General features: G+C 40.5%; 2 protein-coding genes across 4 annotated transcripts; one reads left to right on the forward strand and one right to left on the reverse strand.

Moving 5' to 3' along the window:
• Positions 1–913: 913 nt before the first annotated feature.
• Positions 914–9,133, reverse strand: engase (endo-beta-N-acetylglucosaminidase). 3 transcript variants are annotated; one of them, XM_044051759.1, is made up of 14 exons: positions 8,970–9,133; positions 7,430–7,509; positions 7,122–7,323; positions 6,862–7,010; positions 6,623–6,777; positions 5,836–5,984; positions 5,397–5,568; positions 5,218–5,324; positions 4,381–4,492; positions 3,913–4,097; positions 3,659–3,813; positions 3,351–3,450; positions 3,140–3,251; positions 914–2,531 (listed from the first exon to the last, which is right to left on the reverse strand). In XM_044051759.1, the coding sequence occupies exons 1-14, from the start codon at positions 9,077–9,079 to the stop codon at positions 2,130–2,132; spliced, it is 2,190 nt and encodes a 729-aa protein (XP_043907694.1). In that variant the 5' UTR covers positions 9,080–9,133; the 3' UTR covers positions 914–2,129. The 3 variants fall into 3 exon arrangements, with proteins under 3 accessions (XP_043907694.1, XP_043907693.1, XP_043907695.1); XM_044051758.1 differs by having other exon boundaries at positions 3,913–4,100; positions 8,970–9,132; XM_044051760.1 differs by having other exon boundaries at positions 3,913–4,100; positions 8,766–9,032.
• A 1,125-nt stretch (positions 9,134–10,258) lies between these two features.
• csnk1da (casein kinase 1, delta a) lies at positions 10,259–26,788 on the forward strand. The gene is made up of 9 exons (XM_044050945.1): positions 10,259–10,739; positions 18,891–19,001; positions 21,645–21,793; positions 22,519–22,747; positions 22,829–22,999; positions 23,080–23,228; positions 23,811–23,979; positions 24,330–24,442; positions 25,979–26,788. Exons 1-9 carry the CDS (start codon positions 10,664–10,666, stop codon positions 26,027–26,029), a joined length of 1,218 nt encoding a protein of 405 aa, XP_043906880.1. The 5' UTR covers positions 10,259–10,663; the 3' UTR covers positions 26,030–26,788.
• The last annotated feature ends 457 nt before the right edge of the window (positions 26,789–27,245 follow it).

Here is a 27,245-nt window from a genome sequence, read left to right on the forward strand (position 1 = left end):
TGTGTGTGAAGTCAATCACTTTCCATAGCTAAAGATATATCAGTGATGTAGTTCACGCTATTTTAAACCTCAAACTAGGACACTGCATGTTCTTCTTTTTAAAATGTATTCAGTGTGGTGATCCCAGACCTTTGAGTTTATATGATCATATTTACATGTAAGGTCAAGGGTTAAAGTATAACCAGGTTACATATTTACAGTAAATTACAGTTGAATTACTTTATAGTAAATTACTGTAACTTTACAGTTTTTTGGTGTTATTTTACAGTAGTAATTTCATAGTAAAACATAACTTAATAACTTAAGAGCGGTTTCCTGCTGTGTATCTATATCAGTTTTACTATAAAACACAACAGATATGGTTTTACATTGTGTATTTACACATTGTTGTGTTTTTTCTGTTATAAGATTAACATCTATGAAATCCTGGAAACAATATCACTGCTCTGACTTGTTTAAATGGCTGCTGTTGTGTTTTATTTAAACTTTTCTAGAATAAGAAAATATTCATACCACATGTTAGTCACTTTCATACTATAATGTTTAAAAGTTAAAGTTTGTCGTCAGCTCAGTGATTATGACCCTGATGACACCACAGTTACAACATGATCTTCAGTCACTTCTCATGCTTCTTTTTGAAATAAATAAATACAAATGTATCATCATTTGTAATTGTTTTTCCTCCCTCTGACCAACAGGGGCAGTGTTTTTAGAGATACTGTGCAGCTTTTTAGATGAAAACAGTGCAGTTTAGCAGCACAGATGTTCCATTTCATGTTTTTATAACATGGAGATCGAAAGCTCATGTGCTCAAATGAGAGGGTGTTTGTTTGTTTTTTGCTCAGAAAGTGCTTTTTAAAGCACCCATGAATCTTTTAAGAGAGATTTTAAAATAATTCATCATAGACATTGGTTAAACGCAATAATTTGGTTTATTAAACATGTGAATATGAAGGAATTCGTTCTTCCTGATGTAAACATGGTAAATTATCTCACAGTTGAGGTAAATAAAGATCCGGGTCACTGTTTGAGGTAATAATGTGTTCATATCTTCAGTTATTAGTCAGAAATAAGGCCGACAGCTGGCACCTGTGTGTTGAAAAGAACTTTACCAGGAGAAAACTAACCTATTTATCAGAAATGTATTTAAATAATTAGAAACCTTTTGGCGTCATCGCCCAGCAGAGGTGCAGCTACTGTATGGGAATTGGAAACATAAAGTTCTAATGAAGGACTTGTTCAAACCATGAGAATAATTGTAACAACAATAAGATTTACGTTATAGTATTTATGATTTTTTATTATTATTTTATCAAAACAAGCTTCATATACTTTAATCTGCCACAGCATTGGAAGCAGTTAACAGTTCTAATGTTGTGGATAATTATATTTCCTACATACAAAAGTGAGTGTTACATGCAAATATAAATATCAGAGACAGATACAGTGTTGTCAATGTAAATGTCAAACCTGGTTATACAATATACTGGAGAGGCTTGTTTGGTTGATGTAGTTAGAATGAATGCGCACGTGTCACACAGACAAACGTGTTATAATTATTTGGGGTTTGATAGGTTTTCGGATGCAAACACAGTTCTTTTGTGTTAGAAACAGGCGAGGATGTGTGTGTTTCCCAAAAAAAATGCAGTTGGGAATGCTGAGTCCTGAGACAACCAAGACACTGATCTGTGGACCAGTAGTTTATGTTTCGTCCCTGAAAGTTTGTAGACCGATAGTTGGAGTTGGAAAAAACCATAGATGCAAACATATCTCAGGCTAGTCATTGTTAGCAATAGCAGCCGATAACAACCTCTACATGGTAGTTTTCTCACACAAACAGCATATTAACATGTCCATAGATCACAATTAATACCCTGTGTACCACAGATTTACTGTGGAACTGATGGTTAATAGTCATCATATTATATCTCAGGGTGTGATGTTGCTCCGAGTTTCTGAATTGGAAATCTGGGTTCAGGGGACCAGGAATATTGGGTTCTCACATGCACATTAATACAAACTAAAACAACAACCTGACTCAGCATTCCCAATTAACAATTTTTGTCACGTTATGTTAGCAGGAACATACGTGAGCAGGTGAAGCACCATGTGATCACATTTCTGTAAAGTCATTCTGTGACGTCCCCCGTGTAGCTGAAGCTTCTTCGTCCCCACTGGCTCTCTGGGACCAGGAAGCCCTTCCTGTTCACTGGCTCCACCACCAGCTCCAGTACACCAGCCGGCTCTGGCACCGCCAGCCCTGCGACCCTGTACAGATTAGAATACGCCCGTCCCAGCAGAACCAGCTGACCTGGAGGGACTCGTGGATTGGGTCCTCTCAACCGTCGCCAGTACACCCTGAAGTATCGCACCTGCTCAGTGGGATAATCCCAGCGCAGAGTGGCGGTGAGGTGCAGGCTGGACGAGGTGGACGAGGTGGAGGAAGCGGCACCGCGCAGCCAAACCACGTCATAAATACACAAGCCCTTAACCACGTCAGAGGGAACATGCAGAGTGGCTGCATCCAGGAGCTTGATGAGAAAACAAGACACAGACAGACAGAAATGACTTGTATGTAACAAGAAAGAAGCACAAATGTAATTTTCAGTGAACCATTCTGCATCCAGATGATTAACAAGGCTTAAAACACAGTAAACTGGGCATGTGTGTGTCACTTTAAAAGGGAATCTGACTCTCTCCTCTTTTGCTTGGTCTCAGTATCCGGAGGCTTGCAACCCTCCGTTTACAAGCCAAGTTCCCTTTCCACGTGGCCACGGGGCTGGCTGCCCGCCCACTGCTGCTAATTCTAGGAAGGTTTCTAGTAGAGGACAGGTTAAATTCTGAGAAGAGACTGATAAACCATTATTGTTATTATTATTATTATTATTATTATTATTATTATTATCGTTATTGAGACAGATGCCAAGGTGAAGGTAAAACTGAGCTGATGTGACATCATCAAAGGTCTCAGTTCCTGACTAATGTGGATGGCAGGTGTATTCAAAGCAGAATTTATGTAATTTTACTCCTTTTAATAAAAATGGAGTGATGTGGATGTGGCTATAAATCACTTTAGAGTAGTTTATGGTCAAAGAGAGATACATGACAGGTTAAGAAGGAGAATGAGCCACTGTCTCACCATGATCTCTCCCACCCTGCAGGTGAAAGCCGTGTCCCGAGCCTCTCCCTTCCTCTGGATGCTGACACAGACTTCTCTCAGAGTACAGCCTCGAAGCTCCAGCTGCAAACACCTGTTCCGGTGACATGAAGAGAGAGAGAGAGAGAGAGAGAGAGACTCTACGTCACAGTCTAATCTGCTCATTTGAACCCTGAAGTTTGCCGTGTTTTACCTGACAGTCCAGCCATCTGGATTCAAGCTGCCACAAAGCTGAGAGAACTGACTGGCCAGCTGGTGTCCATGATCCAAAACCTTCGGATACACACTGTCAACTGTGACAAACATTTAACAGTGAATGTTTGGCAATAGTTCAAAATAAACATACAGTGTGTATCAAGTCTAAGAATCTACGAGATATTCCAGGACTATATAAACTGTAGACTGAACTTCTTGTGAACAACGTGTGTTTGAAATAGTTAAAATTGTAGTCATTTTTAGAAAGTGATTACTGTGATTAATGTGTGAGCGTGAGAAACTCACGTTTAAATTCCTTGCTTCCTTGCTTCCTGTCTGTATTTGTGCAGAGACTGGCGTCTGTAGTCTTGAGCTCCAGAGAGACACTGATCCCGTCAGATGGCTTATAGATGAGGCTCACCAGGATCTTGGGCGGCAGGGGAACGTGGAGGGAGAAGATCCTGAGAGACAAAGACAACATGGAGACTGCATGAGCGACTGTGTTGAGGAAAGTTGGTTCACTTTCAACCGTCCACGTGAAAAACAAAGAAAACACACACTTGGCGGAAACTTGAGACGTGAGAGAGACGGGGATGAGGCCTTCGAGCAGCAGCGAGCAGCCTCCGTTCCAGGCGTCCTCCGGGCAGCCGCGGCTCCTCAGCCATCCCGGGCCCTCCAGCTCTGTGTGGTAATACATGGGCTGAATCTCCTGAGCAGACAGGTTGAACCAGCTTCTCTCCGTCTCCTGCTGCAGACACATTAAAGGAGACGGCGATAATCAAACACACGAGTGAAACTCCTGTAACGCAACAACACAAATGTGCTGGGAGCAACAGCAGCTGCGGATTAAAATAAGCAGTTAGGGTAAAAACTAAGAAGACTTTAAACTTCTGTTTAAAAATAAACAGTAGAAGCAAAAGCAACGTGCTTCACTCCTGAACACTCTGGACATTAAAGGTGACAGTCCTGACACGAATGACCAATCCAATAATGAATGTAACTCCACAAGCTGTAATGTTGTTCATTACCTGTCCTCTCCAGTACAGGCTCTTCCCAAAGCCTTGGCAGAAGGAGGAAATGAAGGGAAGAGCTGACGTTGGACGGTGGACGTACAGGAAGTCTGAGAGAAGAGCCCAGAACCTGCAGGAAGTTAAGGAACATCCTTATCTCCATCCATTCACCTTATTTCACTATATGAACGTCCAGTATCTTAAGCAATTGCAGTTTAAATAGGTTTATATTTTTAGTCTGTACATTTAGCTTAAGTTTTATTCTAGTTTTTTTAAGTTATATTTTTCTGATACTGTTTCTTTTCTTTTTTTTTAATTAATATTATATTTATTTATACAAATGTATATATTCTTTGTTGTAGTGATTATGGGGAACGTGCAAATGAAGAATTTCATTGTGCAGTGTGACTGTCTGTTTTAACTGAACATATGACAATAAATATCTTGAATCTTAAACATTAGAAATATCAAAAAAAAAAGAAAAAACACTCTTTAAATCCATAAAACACAATTTTTGTATTCAAGCTAACAGACCCTCTAATGTTGGTCGTCCACTTTAAGAGCCTCTGCTGTAGTCAAATGCTTTTCCTTACCCTTCCCTTGGGAGGGGAAAGGAACTATTTGTTACTACTAGTTAGCCAGTGTTTTATAGTGTGCACTGTTCACTGATGGACAGGTATTTGTTCTGTCCAGCAGTTCCCATGAGTCCATGGTGCTCAGCGACATCATCAAACTAGAACCTCTGTCATTGTTTTCGATTGAGACGCGCTCAGCAGCAGAAATCACAAACTCTACATTTAAAAAGAAGAAGAAGAAGAAGAAGAAGAAGAAGAGTAAATTTCATGTCGCTCTCACGTGTCCTGATTCTTGCGGAATTCAGTCTTATCGTCGTGGCTCTCGTACACCCAGCCTGGAGCAAAGATGGCCACAGAGAAGTTGTGCTTCCGAATGACGGCCAGAGACTGAAGACGACACATACAGTCAGCGATCTCCTAACAATGAAGGCTTATTCATAAAAAAGACGACCTCATTACCTTATTGGTTTCCAGCATTCCTCCCACCACGTTGCCACGAGCGAACACGTCTACCCCGACGTAGACGTCAGCACCGCGGCCTCCGAGTCCACTGTAGTCTTTTATCCTCTCCAGGTGTTCCTCTGTCCAGTTGTAGTTGGTGAAAAAACCATCACAGGCGTCAAAAAACAGCCTAGGAAAAGGTCCAAATGTTAAGTTGCTAATGAACAGACAAATTCCTACTAGTTGCAATGGTTGATGGAACGTTACCAATTATGTTTAGCACTGTCACAACTATTGTAATAATCCTCTCATTGCATGTGTCTGTTCTAAAACAATAATTCTGCTCTGTTTTCTTTAAACTTCATAACAACAGCAGAAATATGTCATATTTTATTCACTATTTTCCACTGTGGTACTTAAATGTGGTTGTTAAAACACATGGGAGAGACGTCTCTACCTGTTGGACTGGTTGAGTTCGTTCTGCCAGTTCAGATGTCCGTTTTCGACCACGCTGTCGTACCACACGACCAGGCTGCCGGGCACTCGCTCGTGCATCTGGTCGCTCAGATAGCGCAGGAACAACGGCGTGTTCTTCACCGCGACCTCCTGCACGCAGAAGAGAGCACATGCACTCTGATTTTACTCCAGGACAGTATGTAAAGAAATAATGATATTATGGTGATGGAGTAGCTGTGGTGAGCATTACGCACAGTCAGAAGAGGCGTATGAGGGCGGAAAGTGTGCAGATTTATGAGATTAAAAGCCACTTTTAATCTCATAAATCTGTGACTTTTTTTTCAAATTATTACCCCCCTCCCCTGGTCTGTATGTATATATATATATATATATATATATATATATATATATATATATATATATATATATATATATATATACATATGTATATATATACACATATATATATACACATATATATACGTATATATTAGTACCTATTACAAAAAGCATACACTGCAAAAAATGAAAATATGTACTATTGTAATTGACTTGAACTCAGTGTTTTTATCTAATCACACAATTTTTTGGACTTATTTACTTAATAAGGCTGAAGTTACTGAAGATAATTTGCCTTTTTTTGTCTTTTGTTCTTGTTGCACTGGCAGGTCATTTTGCTTGAAACAAGTAATTTTCCCCTAATAGTGGTTATTTATTTTCTTGTTTTTTTTAGAGGCATTTTTTGCAGTGTAGTGGGGGGAGCATTGGCGTAGAAGCCATTTACTTACACTGAGTTTATTCTCGATGTTAATGAGCCAGCCATCAAAGCCATAATAATGGCTGATCTGGACGAGTTTATCAGCGACAGCGCGATACGACTCCTCGTCTTTCAGGAACGACTCGCACGCCGCGGCTCCATCAGTCCACTCTGTGATAAAAGTCCCTGGAAAGTGGGACGATCACAGCAGGTGGTTATATAATCTAATATAAGGATTACTCGACTGTTATTCTGAGGTCTTTTCCTCACCTATAACGACAACTCCATGTTTGTGTGCAGCACTGGTCCACACAGCAGGAGGAATAGTCACCATGACGTGTGTAAAGTAGTTGAAAATATCAATGTAGTGCCAGTGGTAGAAGGCGTACGGAGCATCTGAAGTTGTCCCCTGGAGAAACCTTAATAACAGAGGCATGACCATGACATGATATCACACTACTTAACCAAATAACCAAGCGGTCCATTAGGAAAAACTGAGAATCAACCACTACGAGCGATATATCTCGTACCTGTCGTCGAGGTAGCCACCCATCATGTCATGAGACACCAATGTCCTACGTGCACTGTCGGCCAGGGGGGGCTCCCGAGGTGCCAGAGGGACCACTGTCACGTTAAAGGGGTTTGCCTCACTGCGTTTCCATGACAACAGTTCATCTAGAGTCTGAAGACCACAGCTGATTGGTTCAGTGGTGTCTCTATCGTAGTGACTGGCTGGTGGAGAAGAGGAAATAACATGTAGGAGAAGAAGAAGAAGAAAAAGGTTTGCCGCACATTTTACCTAAAGATTAAGTGTTGTGATATATTATATAACACTAACCTGGTAGCAGTGACGGCGTATACGTGACCACTTCATGGATACTGTCTGAATCCATGGGTTGATCCAAACAAGACTCCACCCTGGGGAAAATAACAGGTGGTATGTTTAATACTGACTCATTTGTTTTGACCATATAGAAACACTGAACACTGATTCACTTTTTTATGACACATCACATATCTATCGTTCCCAAAGACAACCACAAGTGGGTGGCAGGTGAATTCTTTTGTGGGTAACTGCAGAATATTTACCTTTAGCCTGTTACTAAAGCTTTAAAGACGATATATTTTAAAGAACACGCAAACACATTTGTTTCATTGATCAAATATGGAAGTGATGGTTTTCTCATTAAATGTAATATTATCCGCTTTATAATGTAATTTGTACAAATCAGCCTGATAAAGTCAGCTAAACGGATTTCAATCATTCATGTTGGTGTTTATACCTGTGCCTGCGACATGTCCAAAACAACTTAACAATACTGATGATTCCACTTACTGACAGCGGGCCAGCATGGTTCCTGACAATGAGGAAGCTAAATGGAACTCAGCCTTCATTCATTTGATTATTTAAAGCTGTGACTGTCCTACTGTACTTGTGCATGTCTAGCATGAGAAAAGCCTATAAGACTCATAACAAATACCACTGTACAAAAAAAACAACCAACAGCCTCTTAAATGTTGTGTTGTTGAAAGTTCAAGTTTCTAACTTACTCATCACTAGATTTGATTAGTCTAGGTACAGTGGTTTTGGATCTGGATCTGGTCCAAAATGGTCTATATGCTGAAAAATACTGCATTTTCACAAACAGAATAAAGGTTTCACAAATCAGAGACTGTTTTTATGAATCTCCAGGGTCTGTAGATTAATCCAGCCCAGATTTGAGAGGTCTAGGTATAACGGTGTTTGATCTGGACCTGGTCCAAAGTGGTCTATATGCTGAAAATACAGTGAAATATGCCTTTATTGCATTTTCACAAATAGAATAAAGGTTTCACAAATCAGAGACTGTTTTTATGAATCTCCAGGGTCTGTAGATTAATCCAGCCCAGATTTGAGAGGTCTAGGTATAACGGTGTTTGATCTGGACCTGGTCCAAAGTGGTCTATATGCTGAAAATACAGTGAAATATGCCTTTATTGCATTTTCACAAATAGAATAAAGGTTTCACAAATCAAAAACTGTGTCTGAATTAAATGAGAAGACTAGGTACAATGTTTTTTGATCTGGACCTGGTCCAAAGTGGTCTACTGCATATTCCTTGATTGCATTTTCACAAATAGAATAAAGGTTTCCTAAATACAATAGTGGGTGTCAGGCAAAGTTTATATCTTACCCAAAACGAGGTGTCACAAAAACAGACAATCAGCGACAACAGTCGCACTGCACGTTCAGTTGATTTCCCCTTAACTTTCCCCTTAATTGCCGAATCGGAGGCTAACTTCAGCGTCGTCTAAGGATGTGAGGTATCGAAGTAAGTCAGATAAAGTCAGATAAAGCGTCGTGCTGATTCAGCACTAAGTTAAGTAGCCTCCAGTACCGTCTGACTTCAGTTCTATTCTTCTTCCCGGCGACATCATCGTCATCATTCTTTCCATCCTCTCGTGTCCTTCGCAATGGCAGTTTTTTTCCATCCAACTTCAGTGCCATTTCCACTCAACTGTCAAGACCAACAAGGAAATAGAAAGGTAACGTACACCGGCAACGGAACGGCAGGAAATTACTTCCGTCTTTATTCCTTCAAAACAAAAGCGCATTTTTTTATATACAGTATATAAAGCAAAACAACAATAAAACATTAAAAAAAAGTAAAAGCAGAACTTGATAAAATAACAGTTCAATACCCCTGTTAGGTTTCGCTTTATTTTGTGACCGTCAAAATACTAATTAATTAGTAAATGATCGGAAATAACCGATGGCTGAAATAAAGCTTAGTTGTTAGTGAGTTTGTTTATTTTTGTTTTTTTTATTTGACAGAATGCATGCAGACAAACTACGCGACAGAATGGACTAAGGCCAGCTGGACAAAGGGATCACTCTTTTGTTGTTGTGCACAACCAGAGACTTTTACTTTTCAGAGATTAGCCCCCAGCAGAAAAGCATGGAACAACAACACGGAAGGTAAAGATGGCGGCTTTCTCCTGCAGCAGTATGGCTCTCAAATATAGCAAAGAAATGTGGATAACGTCAAAATTTGCACAAATTGTATGCTATTCGCATATTAACCTGGTTGATTTGCGTATTTATATTTCTTCGTCTTTTGGTTCCTGTTTTCCAGAGCAAAGCTAAGATATTGATTTGCAAATTACTGTGTATTGAAATCAAATAATTACAGAAAGGATATTTGAGTTCTGAATTCTTACTTTATTCTCAGAATTTCTGATTCTAAACTCAAAATTCTGACTTTAAATTCAAAATTCTTACTCTATTCTCAGAATTTCTGAATTTAAACTCAGAATTTTGAATTTATTCTCCGAATTTCTGAATTTATTCTCAGAATTCTGACTTTAAACTCAGAATTTAAATATTTGTTTGCCTGTTTGCCTCTTCCGTAAATAATCTTTATTCAAAGGTTCATAAAACTTTTTTTTGACAAAGAAACACATTCTCATCATCACTATGCTGCCTATGTTCATTTGAATGAATGTACTGTAGATGAATTCCCATTAAAATGTGGTGCTACTGCACTAGATAAACTAAATAATAAACATATTTGAGAGATCATTCGTGTGTGTGTGTTACTGTCAGTGGTAAGTGTTGTTGACTCTACACTGAAACGCTCTCTGGTTGTGTGCCAGCCAGCACAGGACGTGACGTCAGAGAGTGAGCGGATGATCAGGAGCTTCACATAGAGGAGAAGCAGCAACAAACAGGGAGACTATCGCTAACAAATCCCGGACCTCAGCTCCGTAAATCTGTATTCATCCTTGGACGTTTCAAGTTTACCCGCATCGAAACCAGCGAGAGCATAAAGTACGCACTTGAGGCTTTCTATCGAGCACATTATTACATCCGTGTGAGGTTTATATCGTTTAAAAACAAGTGGCGAAAGATTCCTGGAGCTGACGCGACCCAGAGAGGACACAGAAGACAGTTTCTCGCGTCAGGACAGCGCTCTGTGTTCGATGTTTTTCGTGTTCTGCCTTTAAACACTCTTGAACTTTTACACCGAACATTTTTGAAACATTTTGGAGCTAGCGAGTGCGCTTGCTAGCCAACCACAGCTGGTCAGAAATGGAGTTAAGAGTGGGAAACCGATACAGACTGGGCAGGAAAATTGGAAGTGGATCATTTGGAGACATCTACTTGGGTGAGTTGTGTATTCAAGGAAATCTGATATTGTGTTTCTATTTGTGTTCTATTTATACGAGTGTCAGTCCTTTCCTGGCTTTCTAAAAAGAGCTGCTGCTGCTGCTGCTGCTGCTCGATCAGCTGTTCGCTGTTTGGTGTCCACCAGCCAAACTAGCAGCTAGCCTGTTTAAGCTAAGCAGCTAGTTAGCAGTAACAATTCTTTGTTTTATTCTGTGGAATTACTATTAAATGCGTATTTGTTTAAAGTGCAGGACACATTATTAAAAGCAAGTGTCCAAATAAACCGTGCTGAAGAGCCTGGCAGCTGCTGAGTAACTCAAACCCTTTCTCGTAGCCTTTTTACTAGCTAATATTTGACTTTCATCTCCGCCTTTATTTATCATGAGGCAGCAGCAACAGCAGCAGCCCGGGGACAGAATGACTGGCAGCGGGATTTAGTGTTGATTGCCTCAAGTGTTAAATGACACTAATGTCGAGCAGCCTGCTCTAAATACAAGAGTTGTAGTTCCCATCGTGTTTCTAGTTAGAGGAACATCAGTGGTTCCAAAAAACACTACATTTCCTTGTGAGGTTTCGTGCTAATAACACGGGTTTATTTCAGCGTCGAAGCATTTTGTGACATGTTGTTAAAGGCGTCCGAATGCCTGCTGTGTTGACCTGAACACAGACCTGTTCATCACTGACTGATTATTGAAGTGTCATGGATTTGCCCAACCCCCCATGGTTTTTACTAAAATTGCAGCTGCAGATGTTCATCCAATATGTTATTTCTTTTATTAAAGTCGCAAATTCTGTTGAGGTATAGTGTGCTATTATTCATTGCCTTGTGTACTATACCAATTTTTAAAAAAGAGAAAATGTAAATGATAATGATTCATATATTTCCCACTGTAGTATGTTTAAAATCTATAACACAGTAAATATTTGACTGGGAATTGACTTATATTGCAAGTCAATTTGCATTTGCAATATATGTATTTAGGTATTTGTGCTAATGAGGGACATTATGCCAACACTACATTAATAGGAAAACACACATAAATGAATCTCATTCTCAATTTCTCCGAGCTCACACATCAAATACAGTCCATGTCCCTGTGGAGTTCTATTAAAGGTTAATGTGCAAGTTCCCACAGACATTTGCGTAATCTACAGTGTGACAAAGACCGACCCTTTTCATTTAACAGTTTCATCTCAGTTAATTGGTTATGCTGTCCTTCAGTGACAGCATAAGTGATTTTTTAAACTTTGAGATGTATATAGTTAGTGACAACACATTTACTGAGCTCTTTTCATGTAAGGTGTTAAGGTACATGCATGTTAAGAACAAACTCTTATAGCTAATGAGAATTATTATCCACTGCATGTATCAATCAGTGAGATGTTTTCCTGACTCAGTTGCATCCTGTGTAATGGCCACATTGGACGTCCACAGCTCTTGGCAACAGTGACTGAGAACAGCTGATCACATTTCTGAGCTTAAGCCTTGGTCATCTGAACAACAATAGAGGAGACATTGTTAATTCATGAGATGCTGTTGGAGGACTGATCACTTCATCACTGGCCTCTAATCAACTTGTAGAGAACAATACTCTTCTCAGGCTGTTGGGACTCAAACACATTATAAATGTGGTGTATTGTATGCTGAGCTGTGTCAGAATGTATAATAAAAACGATTACCTAAAGATAAAATGATCCAGAATAATTGCATTTAATGCAAGATGTACTGCATATATTAAGAGATCTTCCCTCATGGTCAATGTTCTGTTTAGCAAAGCAATCTAAAGCACCCAATGTTTATATGATGGTGCGGATATGAGGTTGATCACCACCACAAGAAACCCTGACATGTCAGCAATGAAGACACTTGCAAGTTACTGGGGTAAGCGGATTGAATTTTATAACATTCAAGTCGTACTGGAGACAAGTAAAAGCTTGGATAAGTCAGGAGGATTGAAGTTTATGTCATGTTTTTGAGAATGTTGTGGATAAGTGTGAAGCATTGACAGTAAAGAGCTGAACACACAAAGAGCACTGCCACAATTTAATCCGATGATTGACTACTAAGCTATCTTGAAACTAAGTAAAAGCCACCTGGTTTGTTTTGTTTTGTTTGCTGCAATGGCAGTATACTCAATATTTTAGGTTTGTTGACTAAGATAGATGTTTGAGAGTGTCATCATTTTGAGGTTTCTGACATTATTGTGTATGCTAATCAAGAAAATGATCTTTAATTACAATAGTTGTTACACAGCAGTTTATACAGAAAGGTCTTGTTTTACCCTCAGTTGTAGATTAAGCTGTCAGTCTGTTCAGTGATTTGGTCAGACTTCAGTTCCCTGAAACACGAGAGGAAGTGTTTAAAATACTTTTGGTCAGTTAACAAGTTTGGTTCCTGATGTCGTCTGATCAAGACCAGACTTTGAACATGCAGTATATTTTGCTCTAAACAGAGCTGGGGTTACACTGATAGTGAGTTTCTGTGTTGTTAATCAGATAGATAAAAGTAATTTAGAAGTAGATACTGTAACTAGATAATTTCCTTGAATAAGCCCTGCACCGCCATAGCTCCTGCCACAGTGCGTAACAGCTTACATGTGTCTATGTAAGCAGTTTTGCATAGTATTATGTTGTTCTGATCCCTTTAAACACCACAACAGGAGAGGGAAAGTTGATTAATGCTTGGCTTGTATCCTGTCTTTCTTCCTCATGACGACAGATGCTTGCTGCTTTCATAATCTCTTTTTGTTTTTGTCGTTACTCTGAGTCCTCTCCCCGCTGATCAGTCAGGGACCAATGTTACGTAACACTGTTAACAAGCCAGAGGGTTTTTTTTTTTATTCAAGTGCCTGACCCACCCTGTTGCACAGGGCTCTGAAGTCTGATTACAGTGCTGTTGGTGTACTGTGTTCTATGCATTTAATGTACAAAGGATATTTAAATCAAGGACAGTCTCAAATAAGACAGAGTTAATAAAATGTTAAGAGAAAATGAAAGTTTGACCGATATCATTTACAATTCTGTTTCACCCCTAATCCTTGTATTAATACTCCCACACTGCATGTGAGCACAGCATGTTTTAGTAATGCTGACAGTGTGTGTGTGTGTGTGTGTGTGTGGTGGGTTCAGCTTATATTAGTATGGGAGGCTGTCTGTTACTGGCAGCAGGAAGAGATGAGGTCAGTCCTTGGACTGAATCCTCTGTGCTCTGTCCATCTGCTGTCACTGGGTCCACTAGAACTGGTAGAATAGCTAATAATCTATCTGGGGTTTTGACGCAACTGTCATGACCAACACTCAAGTGTTCGTATGCGGTTTTGTCAAGTGAGTGAGTCATGATGTGCCTCCACAAGGTTTTCGTCTGTTGCTTCATCTGGTCGGAGTTGGTGGCTGATGGGCTCATTTGCTCGATGTTGAAACTAAGCCACCTAAATCCAGATGTCAATGCTTGTCAATGTTAGAACTTCCTCAACTGGGTTGTTCGCAGGACTTGTGTAATTCAAATTCATATCACTGAGTTGTCTGTTGAAAGAGTCGTCGTGTTTCCCTCCACAGTCGAGTGGAACTACACTTGTAACGTGATTATGCTGTTGAACAGATTTTCTACTAGTGGGGTATTACTGAATGAATTGAGTCCACCTCTGCTCTACTAGTGGTGTTGAAATGCTCTCTTTCAGCTTGTTAGTATTGGCTCTCTAGCATACATCTAGCCATGCAGGGTCTCCCTACAATCTATTCACAGAAAAATATCCAATTTTTTAAAGATGTGATTATCTTATTTTTATGTGTATTAGCTTATTTGTTATATTTTGGGTATTTGCTGGGGACTTTGGCATATGTGCAGGGCATCCAGGCCAGCTCGAGTCAGACTCTCTGACTGAAGGTGTAAATGTAGTAGTAGCTCGACTTCCAATCGCATCATCTGGGTTTGTTAGTCTGGCTTGGAGAAATTGGATTTAATTTGGACACTTGGAGACTTATGAACATCGGGTGAAATTTATTGACTTACCAAGTGTTAAAATGTTTCTAACATGTTCCTGTGAATGCGTTTGATCACACAACAAGCAACTTATTTGTTATGTGTCATTTACAGTTGAATAGGAAGATACAGTATCATTGATTTCAAACCTTTCTTGATGAGATGTTGGGTTAATGAATTATCAAAAAAGGGGGAAATGCCCACACCAGTTTAGTAGAGAGCACGGTGACGTCATTAAAAACTGCACCAAATTTTACAAAATAACTATAAAGTGTAAAAAAAAGAATTATGAAACGGTGAAAGGACAAAATAGACGATGGCAGGCTACCACAGCCTAATTAAGGAAAGAGAAATGCAGCCTACAGCTTTTTCTTTTGATTAGTTAACCAAAGATAACGAAAACAACATATAATGTTCACAGATGAACTCATTCAATCTGCTTCCATTAGAGCTGTGAGAATGTAAACATGTATATATGGTGTTTCAGGACATTTTGTACTAGGACATAATCTGGTAGTATTCCTTCAGCTGTGTCTCAAATCAGGCTCCACCTCCCTCACGGGGTACAGTGAAGTAAAGACTGACTGCATCCAGTGTCAGGACTAAACTCAAGTGCCAAGCTTTGCCTCAGCTATAATCAGTAGGGCTATATTCCTTCAAAAACGACTTTCTTGTGATACTCTTTGAAGTTATTTTGTCAGTTGCTTCTTCCTCATGTGTCCTTAATGTCAGTCAGATGACTATAATTGCACTGTGGCTGTGTAAACACTGAAGGCTCGGGTGAATAAACAGTCATAACGTGGCTCAGTGTTTGCCACAGGTTTACATCAAAATTGAAAGAACCTTTTTGCACCGGCAACACAGAGACTGAACATCTAATTGTAACTGCCATTATTTTATTGTATGATATTTGATGAATCCTAATACTCGTAGTGTGTATTAATAATACTCGTAGTTTAGCATGCACAGCAAACTGCTGTGCATGCTAAAAGGGATGGGTCCACTTCTATTCGTAAAGCTAACAGTGAAGTTGTTTTAGGGCTGTTCCAATAGCAACACGCTTAAAACCTGCTCAGACTAATGCTGGTGGTGACTCAGTTCTCAAACTGATGACACATTTATTCCACTTGTGGAGCTTCTTGGTTTCCTGGTTTGATCGTGTGAAAAGGTTGGGGTGTTGTCATCTCGGTCAGCTGATTTTTAGCGCGGTTTGTTCCCTGAAACTTTGGTCCTACAGTTCAGTTCCGACACCTAAACTTTGCATGTGCTCGCTCACACCTCTCCCAGCCTGCTGCTGCTGTAGTATTTGGAAGGGGAATAATTGTTAGCATTCTGTTCTCTGCTTAGTCTAACTTGCCTCACGTCTGTCTTATCAGGTAGCCTGCTCCTGTCATGTGAATTTCTGTGATGTCTTAGTTAGTTAGAGCTGTGTCATTTCAGTGTGTGTTATCATATCAAAGTTGAGCGAAGAGGGCCTTCAGTGTGATGTTGGCTGGTTAGCAATGAATTAAATTGCTTATAGTACAGTGTATGCATAGTTCAGAGTTGGCACTTTCTAGTTGTGCCTGTGTTGCCTTTGTGAACCTGTGTGCAGGGATGTGTCTGAACATGTCGAGCCAGCAGCACCAGATGAAAACACAAATGTACACATTGTAACACACAGCATGTGCATAAAGTTTGGGGCTACATTCTCTTGATAACAAACACCTGTCCTGACAAATCCCAGTCCTTTGTTGCAAGACAGTTGACAACAAAATGAAATATTAGTCTTTGCAGACTTAAATTGGTAATCGACTGTGTCTTTCACACTTGTAACTAAAACCACTTGTTATTTTTGTGGTGTTATTTAGTGGCGTACTTGTATACACTGTCCGGCCAAAAAAGCACCACTCTAATATTTGCCTTGGTGCTTACTGTACAAGCCTGTGGGGGCAGTGTTATATTTTGTGGTTGATTGAGTTGGTCAATTCCAGGTTCAGCCGAAGAATAAGGTCAGCGGACTACCTAAATATCCTGAATGGCCAGTTTTTTTCAGGGAAAATCAAATGTGACTGTGTCAGGAGTTATTTTAGCACATGGATTGTCCACCACACAGTCCAGACACAAAAACACAATTGAACACAGCTATCCAACATTATTAATACAACATCTTGGCAAAGAATTGAACTGTGGATTTAAATAAATCATGGGACATTACATAAGCTTATTGAAATGATGCCACAGCAAATACGTGCTGTAATCAAGGTAAAGGCTGCCCAACACAATATAAAAGTGTGTATATTTAAACACATTTACAAAAACCTTGATTTGTGTTGGTGTGTGATGCTGACGATTTGTTATATGACTGTTAAAACTGTAGTCCAAACTGACTTTTTTATTAGATTAGTTGAATCAGTTGATTCAAACTCATTATTCCTTTACTTATTTTGTTATTGGTATTAAATTAATTGTATGTTGACATCCACGTGTCTATCACAGAGTGTCTTTCTTGTGTGGTGTATTTTGAAAGTAAACAAAAAAACTTAGTGTGGACTGACTTAAACATAAAAACCAGGGTGAAATATCTTGAACCTGATAACTGCTGTTCTGAAGCACCACTATTGTGGGAACATCTTACTGTGATTTAATGCAAACGTGAGCTTTGGGAGAATCCTCCTCCTGGCTCTACAACACAAGATCTTAAGTAAATAAAAATGTAAACCTTAAATGACTCTATACATCTTGTAGCACTCAGACCAAGACTCAAAGCAAAGCTCCACCATGTGACCATAATGTGTCTTTTTAATGTCACGTTCATTCATCTACATTTTATTACCAAATGGATAATGGATTCTTCATCCCCATCCCTCCTACAAACAGAACAGTCTAAAGTCAGTCCAAAATCAAAGCCATGATAGATTACAGAATGTATTCTCTCTCCAGAAAGCTAAGGCTTCCACTCCATAACATTCAACCTTGAGATGAAGGCTCTGAGTTTTTGTTACATGGAGTAAAAATGTGTTTTATACATATTTTATAGTTCTGGAGCATGGAACAATGACATCACTGTTAACAAAAATCCCAATAAAGGCTGTGGCGTGCCATTTCTGCTGGAGCGCTTAAAGGGTTAGAGTTTGAGGGCAGATGTTGAAACAGTGAGTCGTGTCCCTGATTGTGTGCCCCACCCCAGTGAGTGCAGCTCAGCCAGCCACGATGACCTCATACCGAGAAATCAATGATGCTCCGTTGGTGCTGCTGCTGCGAAACTGCTCGTACGAGTGCGTGCTTGTGTGCATGTGCTTGAAAACAGGATTACATAAGCTGGTGTTCAGTTGCTGTGTTTATGTGGAGGGAACTGAACCCCATGACCATATTTAGGACGGAACCAGCTGAAGCACAGATTTGTTAGATCACACAGAGCCACCAGCACAGACTGGTCTCATTCCCCCCTAAATCCACCTCTCTGTTGCAGTGAGATGAAAATGTAATGATAGCTGTGCGGAATTTGGGCTGTACATGCAAGTTGATACATGTAAGAAGAGCAGGGTACGTGCAGTGCACACCTTCCATTTTGGCTCCCCTATATTTTCTTGGGAACCCAATTCCACTGAAATCATCACCTGAGTGATTTGTGTTTTGTAGCTTCAGCATTTTACAAACTGTTGACTCAGAACATTTTTATTTGTCAAGAAATTAAGAAGATACTGTGCAGCCAGCGTTACTGTCGGGTTGTTCTGCTCCAGAATATTTTGCTTTTTATCCAACATTTGGATACCTCTTTAGACTTAACTGTGGGGAGTTCAAACTCAATCATTAAAAACCCATTAGATGTATAGTCTAGAAGTGCACCTGACTGTCTTAAGTATGAATGGCTTTTTCCAGGAGAGGGCGCTGTGTCCTCTTGGCCAATCAGGCAATGATGTTGCAAATGGAGAAAAAAAGCTAAGCAAAGCATTCGTTAGCTTAGCTGTTAGCTCAGCCAGAGCAAGGCGTCACAGACGGGCAGCTAGCAGCAAGGTTATTAATCAATAATGTTGCATTTGTGTGTGCATACATGGGGAATATCCGGAACATCACATCCAAGTGATACAGTTGATGAGTTAATGCTGTTGTAAACATTTTGAGGGTCATGTTACCGTGCTGTGTGTTTAGCTTTCAGCTAACATCTGTCTGTCTTATCTCTCTTTCTAGGCACTGATATCTCAGTTGGAGAGGAGGTCGCCATCAAACTGGAATGTGTGAAGACCAAACACCCACAGCTCCACATAGAGAGCAAAATCTACAAGATGATGCAGGGTGGAGGTACTGTATACTGTAATTGATCATATACACACACACACACACCTTGCCATGTTGATTTCTGTTATAGATAGAACTGATATTCTATTCTATCTATAACATTGTTATGTTCGGCTTTTTCCTACCCTCCAAAAAAACAACTTAATTTTGACTGTGCTTGGTTGATGAGCAGAATTTGTCTTCTGTGTCTGTCATTCACATGCCAGGTCTTGATTTATCATCCAGTCACAATGATTTGTTTTTAAAGCTATTCTATCTCCAGATCAGGAACGATCTTTATCCATACTGCCTACAATGAAAACACATATTACATAACTGTTCACGTACACTGAGCATGTTCAAGCCTGTTAAAATTGTCACATTGCCTCCAAGCGGTTGTAGAATTTCAGAGTAAAGAATTTGAAATGATTAAGCTGCTGCCAACAAAGGTGTTTGATTATTAATACAATTAAGAAATATTTTAAATCAATAATGCAGCAAAAGCTTGACTTAAAAATACAACTGCAACTCATTATTTTAATGAATTCAATTGTTGATTATTTCCTGATGAATCATTTAGTGAAAAATGTTGAAAAATTATGTCAAATGTCTTGTTTTATCCACAAACCAGAATTTTAATTCTATCCTTTGTCGGCTTCTTAAATGTGAATATTTTCTACGTGTTTTTTGTTTTGTTTTCCTTAAAGAAAACACTCACTTTTTCATGGACTGTCAAAATAGTTGGAGATAAATTTAGTAATAGATGAATTATCGATTAACCAAAGTTGTTGCAGCCCTAAATCAAATCACAATATCTGTCAGAGAAAGTACAAATGCATAATATCCCTAAATTGTTTAGCCCGAGTAATCACTCTGTTCAGGACACGAGCTTGGAGAGAGGTGGCAGTTGAGGCAGATGATGGTTGTGGTGTGTGTGTATTTGATGGAGAAGTGTATTTCCCGTGTACCTTAGTTAAGCTTTGCTGGGTCACCACTACTACAAAGCCTAAACACTAGCGACTTTGGCTACAACGTTAGCAATGACAGACACTGCGTCAGCCTCACTCACAGTCACGCGCACATTTGGATACACTGTTGCATATCTGCACGAGTGTAAATTGGAAAGTAATGGATTGACATTGATGCTGGAGCACGCGCTGAGAGTTTGGCCTACATTCTGTGTCCCATGACAGTCCTTTGACACGCTTGTTGTTGTTGTTGTTGTGTGCATACTGGCTCCTCCACATCTTCAGAACCTTGTCGTTTTAACACTTGACTCATTCAAGAGGGAGGAGCAGTGAAAGGTCTGTCCACAAATTGTCACACAACGTGAGACCGTCTACTTGGTTGAGTGTGCTATTGAAGAGGTGCTTTGTCTTTGTATGAACATGTGTGCGCGCACACACACACACACACTTACACCTACCTGTATTTTTGTACCAGTGCAGCAGGGCCTATTGGGGTGTGGGGGTGGACCCAGACAGATGGATGTATTTGAGTTTGTATGCATATAAATAGCTGGTGAAGTGTGAGGTGCTGAGCAGCAGCATTTTGTGGCTGTCTGCCTGTAGAAGGACATGTGGCCATGTGGCCTCCTCCTCTTGGCCAACGTCAGCTAATTACCAGCTACTACTGAACCAGCTGACCTCGACCTCAGTGCCTGTCCTGTGGCATGGCATGAACAACGATTGTTAATAAATTATTCTGACAGGATTCACGATATCAGAGGGAATTGTCATTTTTACATCATTATTCTCATTTTCATTTGAAAAACTTATTTAAAATGATTACTGTGTGATATTTGTGCAGATCTGTTAGAAACAAATATGATCTCTTCAGTGTGTAGAATAAGATGTGTAAAGATCCGGACTGTAATTCATCTAAAATTATATTTTGACTTTAACATTTGAAAATTGCAGTACACTGTATTGCGATTTCGATTAATTGTTCAGCCAATTAATATATTAATAGTTAAATAACAATTAATTGTTGTTAATTGTTCAAGCGGTTTCAATGTTTGCCATCAGAACTAATAAAGTGTCACTTCCCTAATCTTCTCATAACAATGAGTTTTCTGTCACAGCTTTGTCAGAAACATGGCTCTTGTCATGTTGTTTTTTCCCTGGTGCTTTTGAAATTGATTTAAAAATGTATATTATAATCAAAATAATTGTGTTTCTGTTCCAATAGTCACTAAATTTAATATTAATTTGCACAAAATGGACATTGGACATATCCACTTAAACTTAATTAGTTCATCTCATGGGTTTGGCTGCTGCAGTGCTTCGCTTCAGGCACAGCATTGTGGGTAGACATAGTTGTAGTCTGTGAGGAGTCACTGTCGTCAGCCAGTGAATCACACTGAGAAGAAATGTGTTGTTCCTGCTGTTTTTACCGTAAACATTGTGACTCATTAGTGTAACAACTGCTCTAAAAACGGCGTCTTACATGGTTTATGTACACAAACGCCTGGGATATAAAGACACATGCTGTATTTTCATAGATAACAATAAATAACAATTTACTAGAAATAAAGTAAATTGTTATTTAGATAAACGAATGATCTCAGATGTAAAAAAAAAAAAAACGTGTCACCTGGTCTTTTGGTCCGCTTAAAAATGTCACAGTACAATATAAACATTTCCTTTATTTTCTTCTGTCTTCCAGTGGGTATTCCAACAATAAAGTGGTGTGGAGCTGAGGGTGACTATAACGTGATGGTGATGGAGCTGCTGGGGCCCAGTCTGGAGGATCTGTTCAACTTCTGCTCACGGAAGTTCAGCCTCAAAACAGTCCTGCTGCTCGCTGACCAGATGGTGAGAGTTAGAGAGGGAGGAGAGGGATGTGAAGGCTGTAAACATGACCGTCTTCACTTTACATCGACTTATTTTCATGTCCTTGAACATGATGCATGATGGGACACAGTTTTATAACCTGGGAGTCACAGCATCAGCAACTCTCTGATATACTGTTAAATTAAACTTCTCCGTTTAAAGAATTTGGAGCATCAGAAAGGTGAAGACAAAACTGTGGAGGAGTTGTTCAATCGTAATAGTGAGACTCAAACCTCCTTTAGCAAAACTTTACAAATCCCATCTTTCTGAAGTAAAAGGTCCAGTGTGTGGAGGGTTTATCGGCACACATAGAATATACTACACATATGTACTTTCATGTAAAGGCTGCCGTCCTACAGCAGCCCCAAATTGACAAAACAGCCAGAGCGTGAATTTCCTGTTTTGAAACAGAAGCTTACTGTGCAAACGAAGAATCACCCCATGCATGTTTAGAAGAGGGAGGAGTTAGTGTAGGAGTTGCACTCTGCAGTCTCACCATAAGATGTCGATACTCTCTTACACTCTGGACCAGTAACGGTTTAACTTCATGCTAAGTTTAAATCACAGCTGTAGCTTTACTGCACAGAGTGTGCAAGACACGGAATAAGATTCTGAAAATGATCTGTTTAATTAAATGAGTGTATATTTTTAGTTTTCCTAATGTAAACCCCTGAGTTCATCCTGTCATCTCTCCCTCTCCCTTCTAGATCAGCCGCATTGAATACATCCACTCCAAGAACTTCATCCACAGAGACGTGAAGCCCGACAACTTCCTCATGGGTCTGGGTAAGAAAGGCAACCTGGTTTACATCATCGACTTTGGCCTGGCCAAGAAGTACCGCGACGCCCGCACACACCAGCACATCCCGTACCGAGAGAACAAGAACCTGACCGGCACGGCCCGCTACGCCTCCATAAACACACACCTGGGCATTGGTGAGACAGTCGTGAGTTGGATAAATCACTCGGGTCACATGACACCATGACGTGACGCCGTCTCTCTTAATCTGTCTACAGAACAGTCCAGACGGGACGACTTGGAGTCGCTGGGTTACGTCCTCATGTACTTCAACCTGGGCTCTCTGCCCTGGCAAGGCCTCAAAGCAGCCACCAAGAGGCAGAAGTACGAACGCATCAGTGAGAAGAAAATGTCCACGCCCATCGAGGTCCTCTGCAAAGGCTACCCATGTACGGACTCTTTTATTCGAATCTCTGCCGTCACTGCTCTGTCGTTCTCGTCCTCATTGTCGTCCTCTTCCTCTCCACAGCCGAGTTTGCCACCTACTTGAACTTCTGTCGCTCTCTGCGCTTCGACGACAAACCCGACTACTCGTATCTCCGCCAGCTCTTCAGGAACCTCTTCCACAGACAGGGCTTCTCCTATGACTACGTCTTTGACTGGAACATGCTCAAGTTTGTAAGTTGTGCTCCCGACTTTGAGGATGTTGTCACGTGAAGTCAGTGTGTGGATGAGTTTTGCTTTTAGGTCGACACTCGGCTGGTTTTCAGACGCAGTAGAGATCATATACTCAAGTCAGCTGTAGACATTCGAGTTGTCTTCCCACTGCACTTTCCTCAGTAAACTCATCAGGCGCCGCGCTCTCCCATCGTGTTTCTGACTTTGTTTTCATACATACAACAAAAAAATTCTGAATTCTGAACTCTTGAGCTCGACGTGATCACATGGGTCTGTGACAGAAACTGTATCAACATCGAAGTCTAAATGAGATGCAAGGCTATTTAAGTTTACCAATCTTAATCCGACAGAGTCTTTAGTCTTCAGACATCGTACAACACGATTCATTGATTTACCATCACATGCATTGTTCTTGTATTTTTAAGTGAAAATAAGTTTTTTAAGGCGAGAACGCTTTCCTGTTTCATGTTGTCCTGCTTATGTTAGTTTGTGCCTAAATAAGGAAAATATCAATTATGAGCAGGGTCTGTGTCACGTCTGGCGTCGCAGATGTTTTCTCTAACGTCTCTGGTGTTTCGTCAGGGAGCCAACAGAGCCGCAGAGGACGCCGAGCGGGAACGCCAGGAGCGGGAAGAGAGGATGAGGCACAGTAGGAATCCTGGAGCCAGAGGCATGGCATCAGCCTCAGGAAGAGCCAGGGCCACTCAGGACGTCACAGCACCCTCCCCACTGAACCCCACGTCACATACAGGTCAGGACACCACTGTGTAACAGAAATCAACAAAAACCGCGCTTAAATGTATCTGCAGTGGAAAAACTGTGGTTTTTCAAGTCTTGTTCTGTGACCACGTCTCAAAGATCATTTTCTTCACTGGTTCCAAACCTTTTGTCCTGTTGTCTGGAGAAGGTCGTTACATTGGCCAAAATAAAGCGACCTAACCTTGTAACCGTGTAGCAGCCGTCACCAGTGGCATCACATTTTAACTATTCATGTTATTAGCTGTATTTGAAGATCAATGTTTTCACTTGACACACACAAATCCTCCTCCCACCGACCTGTTTTGAGTTTTGAGACCTTTTTGTTCCATTTTTGTCTTTCAGGTTTAGAGAAAGAGCGAAAAGTGAGCATGCGTCTTCATCGTGGAGCACCTGTCAACATCTCGTCCTCAGACCTGACGGGGCGCCAGGACACATCCCGCATGTCCACCTCCCAGGTAACACACACACACAAACAAACAAACAAACAAACAAACACACAAACAAACACACACACGATGGACAAGGAGTCTGACTGATGAAGCCACACTGTTGTGTTAGCAGGAATTAGCTTTAAATACACATCTGCCAAAAAGAAAGAACAGCGTTTCAGGATGAAGCACTTGACTTTTCACTTGTTTGTTCCTCTTTGTGCCACCATTTTACAATCTGACGTGAGCCTGTGACAGGAAGCGGCCACATGACGGCAGTTCTGCTGAGCTCGATGAGTTTAAATGCCTCTCCTTCCTTCCGACAATTGTGGATTTTTGACAGATGAATAAAAGGAAGCTCCCAGCAGCACTTGGCTCTTAAAAAGTTTCTTTAGGGAGATCACTTCAAATGTTTTGCTGTAAGGGAGGCACACAGTGTTCTTGTTGACTGACAGCTCCCCCAAGAGGTCAACAGCAGAACAGCAACTGTACAAAAGTCTTTATGTCAAGACAATTGTACAATCATCTGTTTCTGGTTGGATATTTTTTCATTTGTCTCATGAATCATTGAAGTGGGAAATGTGTGTGACTTTAGATTGAAGCGCCCGACACTCACTCTCTGGTCCTCGATGTGATCATTCACATGGTTTGCATGTATTAACAAGCAGGATTATCACATGAATGATGAAAGTTTTTGTGTGTAGGAAATGTCAATCTAGTGCAAATGAGATGTACAGCAAATACAGAAGTACAGCACATATGAGTGGTTGACCTGGTTGCAGGATTTCCCAGGTGTAACGTACTGGAATCACAAATCCCGAGGCTTCCAAACAGGGCATGTGATTGTTAGAGGTCATGTGACAATGTGACATTTTAAATAATCAAAGTTGACTTCAGAGTCTTACTTCCAGTTAGTGCTGCTGCTGCTAATGATTATTTTCATAAGCAATTGATCTGTCAATTAGAGATAGTGTTTTTTTCAGGGCCGATATTGATTATTAGTAGTCATGGAGACCGATAACTGATATTTGGAGCCGATATTCATTTGCAGTAAAAGTGAAAATATGTTGTTTAAATGCCTTTAAGCAGATGTTTATTAAACAGCTTTTCAGATTTGCAACATGTTAAAGTTTTTTTGTCAATCACTTTCTGGATTCATTGAGTCGTTGTTTGGTAAACGAGTGAAGATAAAATGTCGATTAGTGTTGAAACGATGATTTCAAAATGTAATGTTTTGTTAACAAACCAAAAATATTCAGTTAATAATTGTTTATTTTGTTCTATGGAGCAAAGAAACCAGAAAATACACACATTAAGAAGCGATGGGAACTTGTTTTACTTTGCAGTCCTACTTCCAGGAAAATGTTCTATAAATAAAAAGTGTTAGCAGCAATAGGTCACATCCATAAACTGCTCACTCTCCTAAACCAAAGTAGATTTACAAAAACGTCAATTTAAGTGCACAGAACACACGTATGAATAGATAATATCTCACACAACACTCATAAAGAAATGCTGGTGAGTTTTGGTTTGTATTGACGCGTTTGATGGTTTCCTCCTCAGGCTCTGTCCCGAGTCACGCCCAGCGGCCTCCAGTCTGCAGCTCCACGGTGAAGTCCTCCCACCCACCACTGCACCATGGAGGCCTCAACATGCCACACACACACACACACAGACACACACTTTCATAGACACACACACACACTCACATGTACACTGGACTCTTGAATGATGCAGAAGACTACCAACCAATGCACAAGAGTCTGGCTGCACTCTTGTTTAGACAGTCACAACACCACCACCACCACAGGTGTGTTTGTGTGTGTGATGGAGAGAGACGGGCGGGTGGAGTCAGTCTGGTTGCCTTAACCACCTTGGCAAAGTCGCAGCCATTGTCTCCCTACTTCTTCTTCTTCTTTTTCTCCTCCTTCTTCTTCTGCCGCCGTGGAAGTTGTGGGAACTCTCCGCTCTCCTCGCCCTCGCTGTTGTTGAAGCCATGGATCCGTTTTTATTTGGCGTCATGTTTGTTTATGTTTTTTAATTTAGGTTTTTACTCATTTTTATTCTTCTATGATTAAACTTCCTCTCACACCCGCTCCACTGGTCAGACTTTCCGAGGTTTTGAAAAAGGAGAACGAGTCTCTTACTTAACTGAAAATTGATTGTGGGACATTTTTTTAAAAAAGAAGGTGCATGATCCATCGTGGCAGTGTTAAAGCACAGTGCCTACGCTCCATTTGTCCTGAAAGACACTTTTAAATATCACAAGTCAACATTTTCCTTTTCTTTTTTTTGTCTTCTTAGGTGTTTGAGGATTACATTTTAAAGGCAGTTTTTAAGAAGGGGCAAAAGCTCCCGTTAATGTGCGTTTTCCCCCAGCTGACGGCAGAGTGCGAGTGCGCTTGTCGTCCTCAGGTGCGTCGTGAAGCAGGATGTCCCATTGCAGCACGTTTCCTTTTATGTTCCTCAGGTCGTGACGACAGCGCGCCGCTGCTCGACAAAGCTGTGAATGGAACGGTGTCATGGATCTGTCCACGCTGAGCGGATGACATGTTGTTTTTAGTGCATAGTGACGTGGTTTTCGTGTGTGTTTGTGTGGTTCTGTCGTAGGGTTGTGCGAGCTCAGGGGTGGGGCTTGGGGTGAGTGTACACACACACACACGCGTATACAAATACATATATATAGTCTTTTCCAATGTAACGATACCCGCTTCCAGCTTTACAAAAGTAGTACACATTAGAATCATCTGCATGATTATTTTCAGACACAGCCGAGTGATCCTCGGAGAGTTCAATGCTTCTCACCTCACGCTGATCTAAGTGAGTTCAT

This window comes from Solea senegalensis, linkage group LG19 (genome assembly GCF_019176455.1).
Source record: "Solea senegalensis isolate Sse05_10M linkage group LG19, IFAPA_SoseM_1, whole genome shotgun sequence".
In the NCBI taxonomy this organism is placed as follows: domain Eukaryota; kingdom Metazoa; phylum Chordata; class Actinopteri; order Pleuronectiformes; family Soleidae; genus Solea; species Solea senegalensis.

Coding starts and splice junctions, on each gene's coding strand:
- engase (XM_044051758.1), bottom strand. CDS start 9,079: ATGGCACTGAAGTTGGATGGAAAAAAACTGCCATTGCGAAGGACACGA. Junction 5,325..5,396: donor GAATGCTGGAAACCAATAAG/GTAATGAGGTCG, acceptor TGTCGTCTTCAG/TCTCTGGCCGTCATTCGGAA. Junction 4,101..4,380: donor GCCTGTACTGGAGAGGACAG/GTAATGAACAAC, acceptor ATGTGTCTGCAG/CAGGAGACGGAGAGAAGCTG.
- csnk1da (XM_044050945.1), top strand. CDS start 10,664: ATGGAGTTAAGAGTGGGAAACCGATACAGACTGGGCAGGAAAATTGGA. Junction 23,980..24,329: donor GAACCCCACGTCACATACAG/GTCAGGACACCA, acceptor TTTGTCTTTCAG/GTTTAGAGAAAGAGCGAAAA. Junction 24,443..25,978: donor CCCGCATGTCCACCTCCCAG/GTAACACACACA, acceptor TTTCCTCCTCAG/GCTCTGTCCCGAGTCACGCC.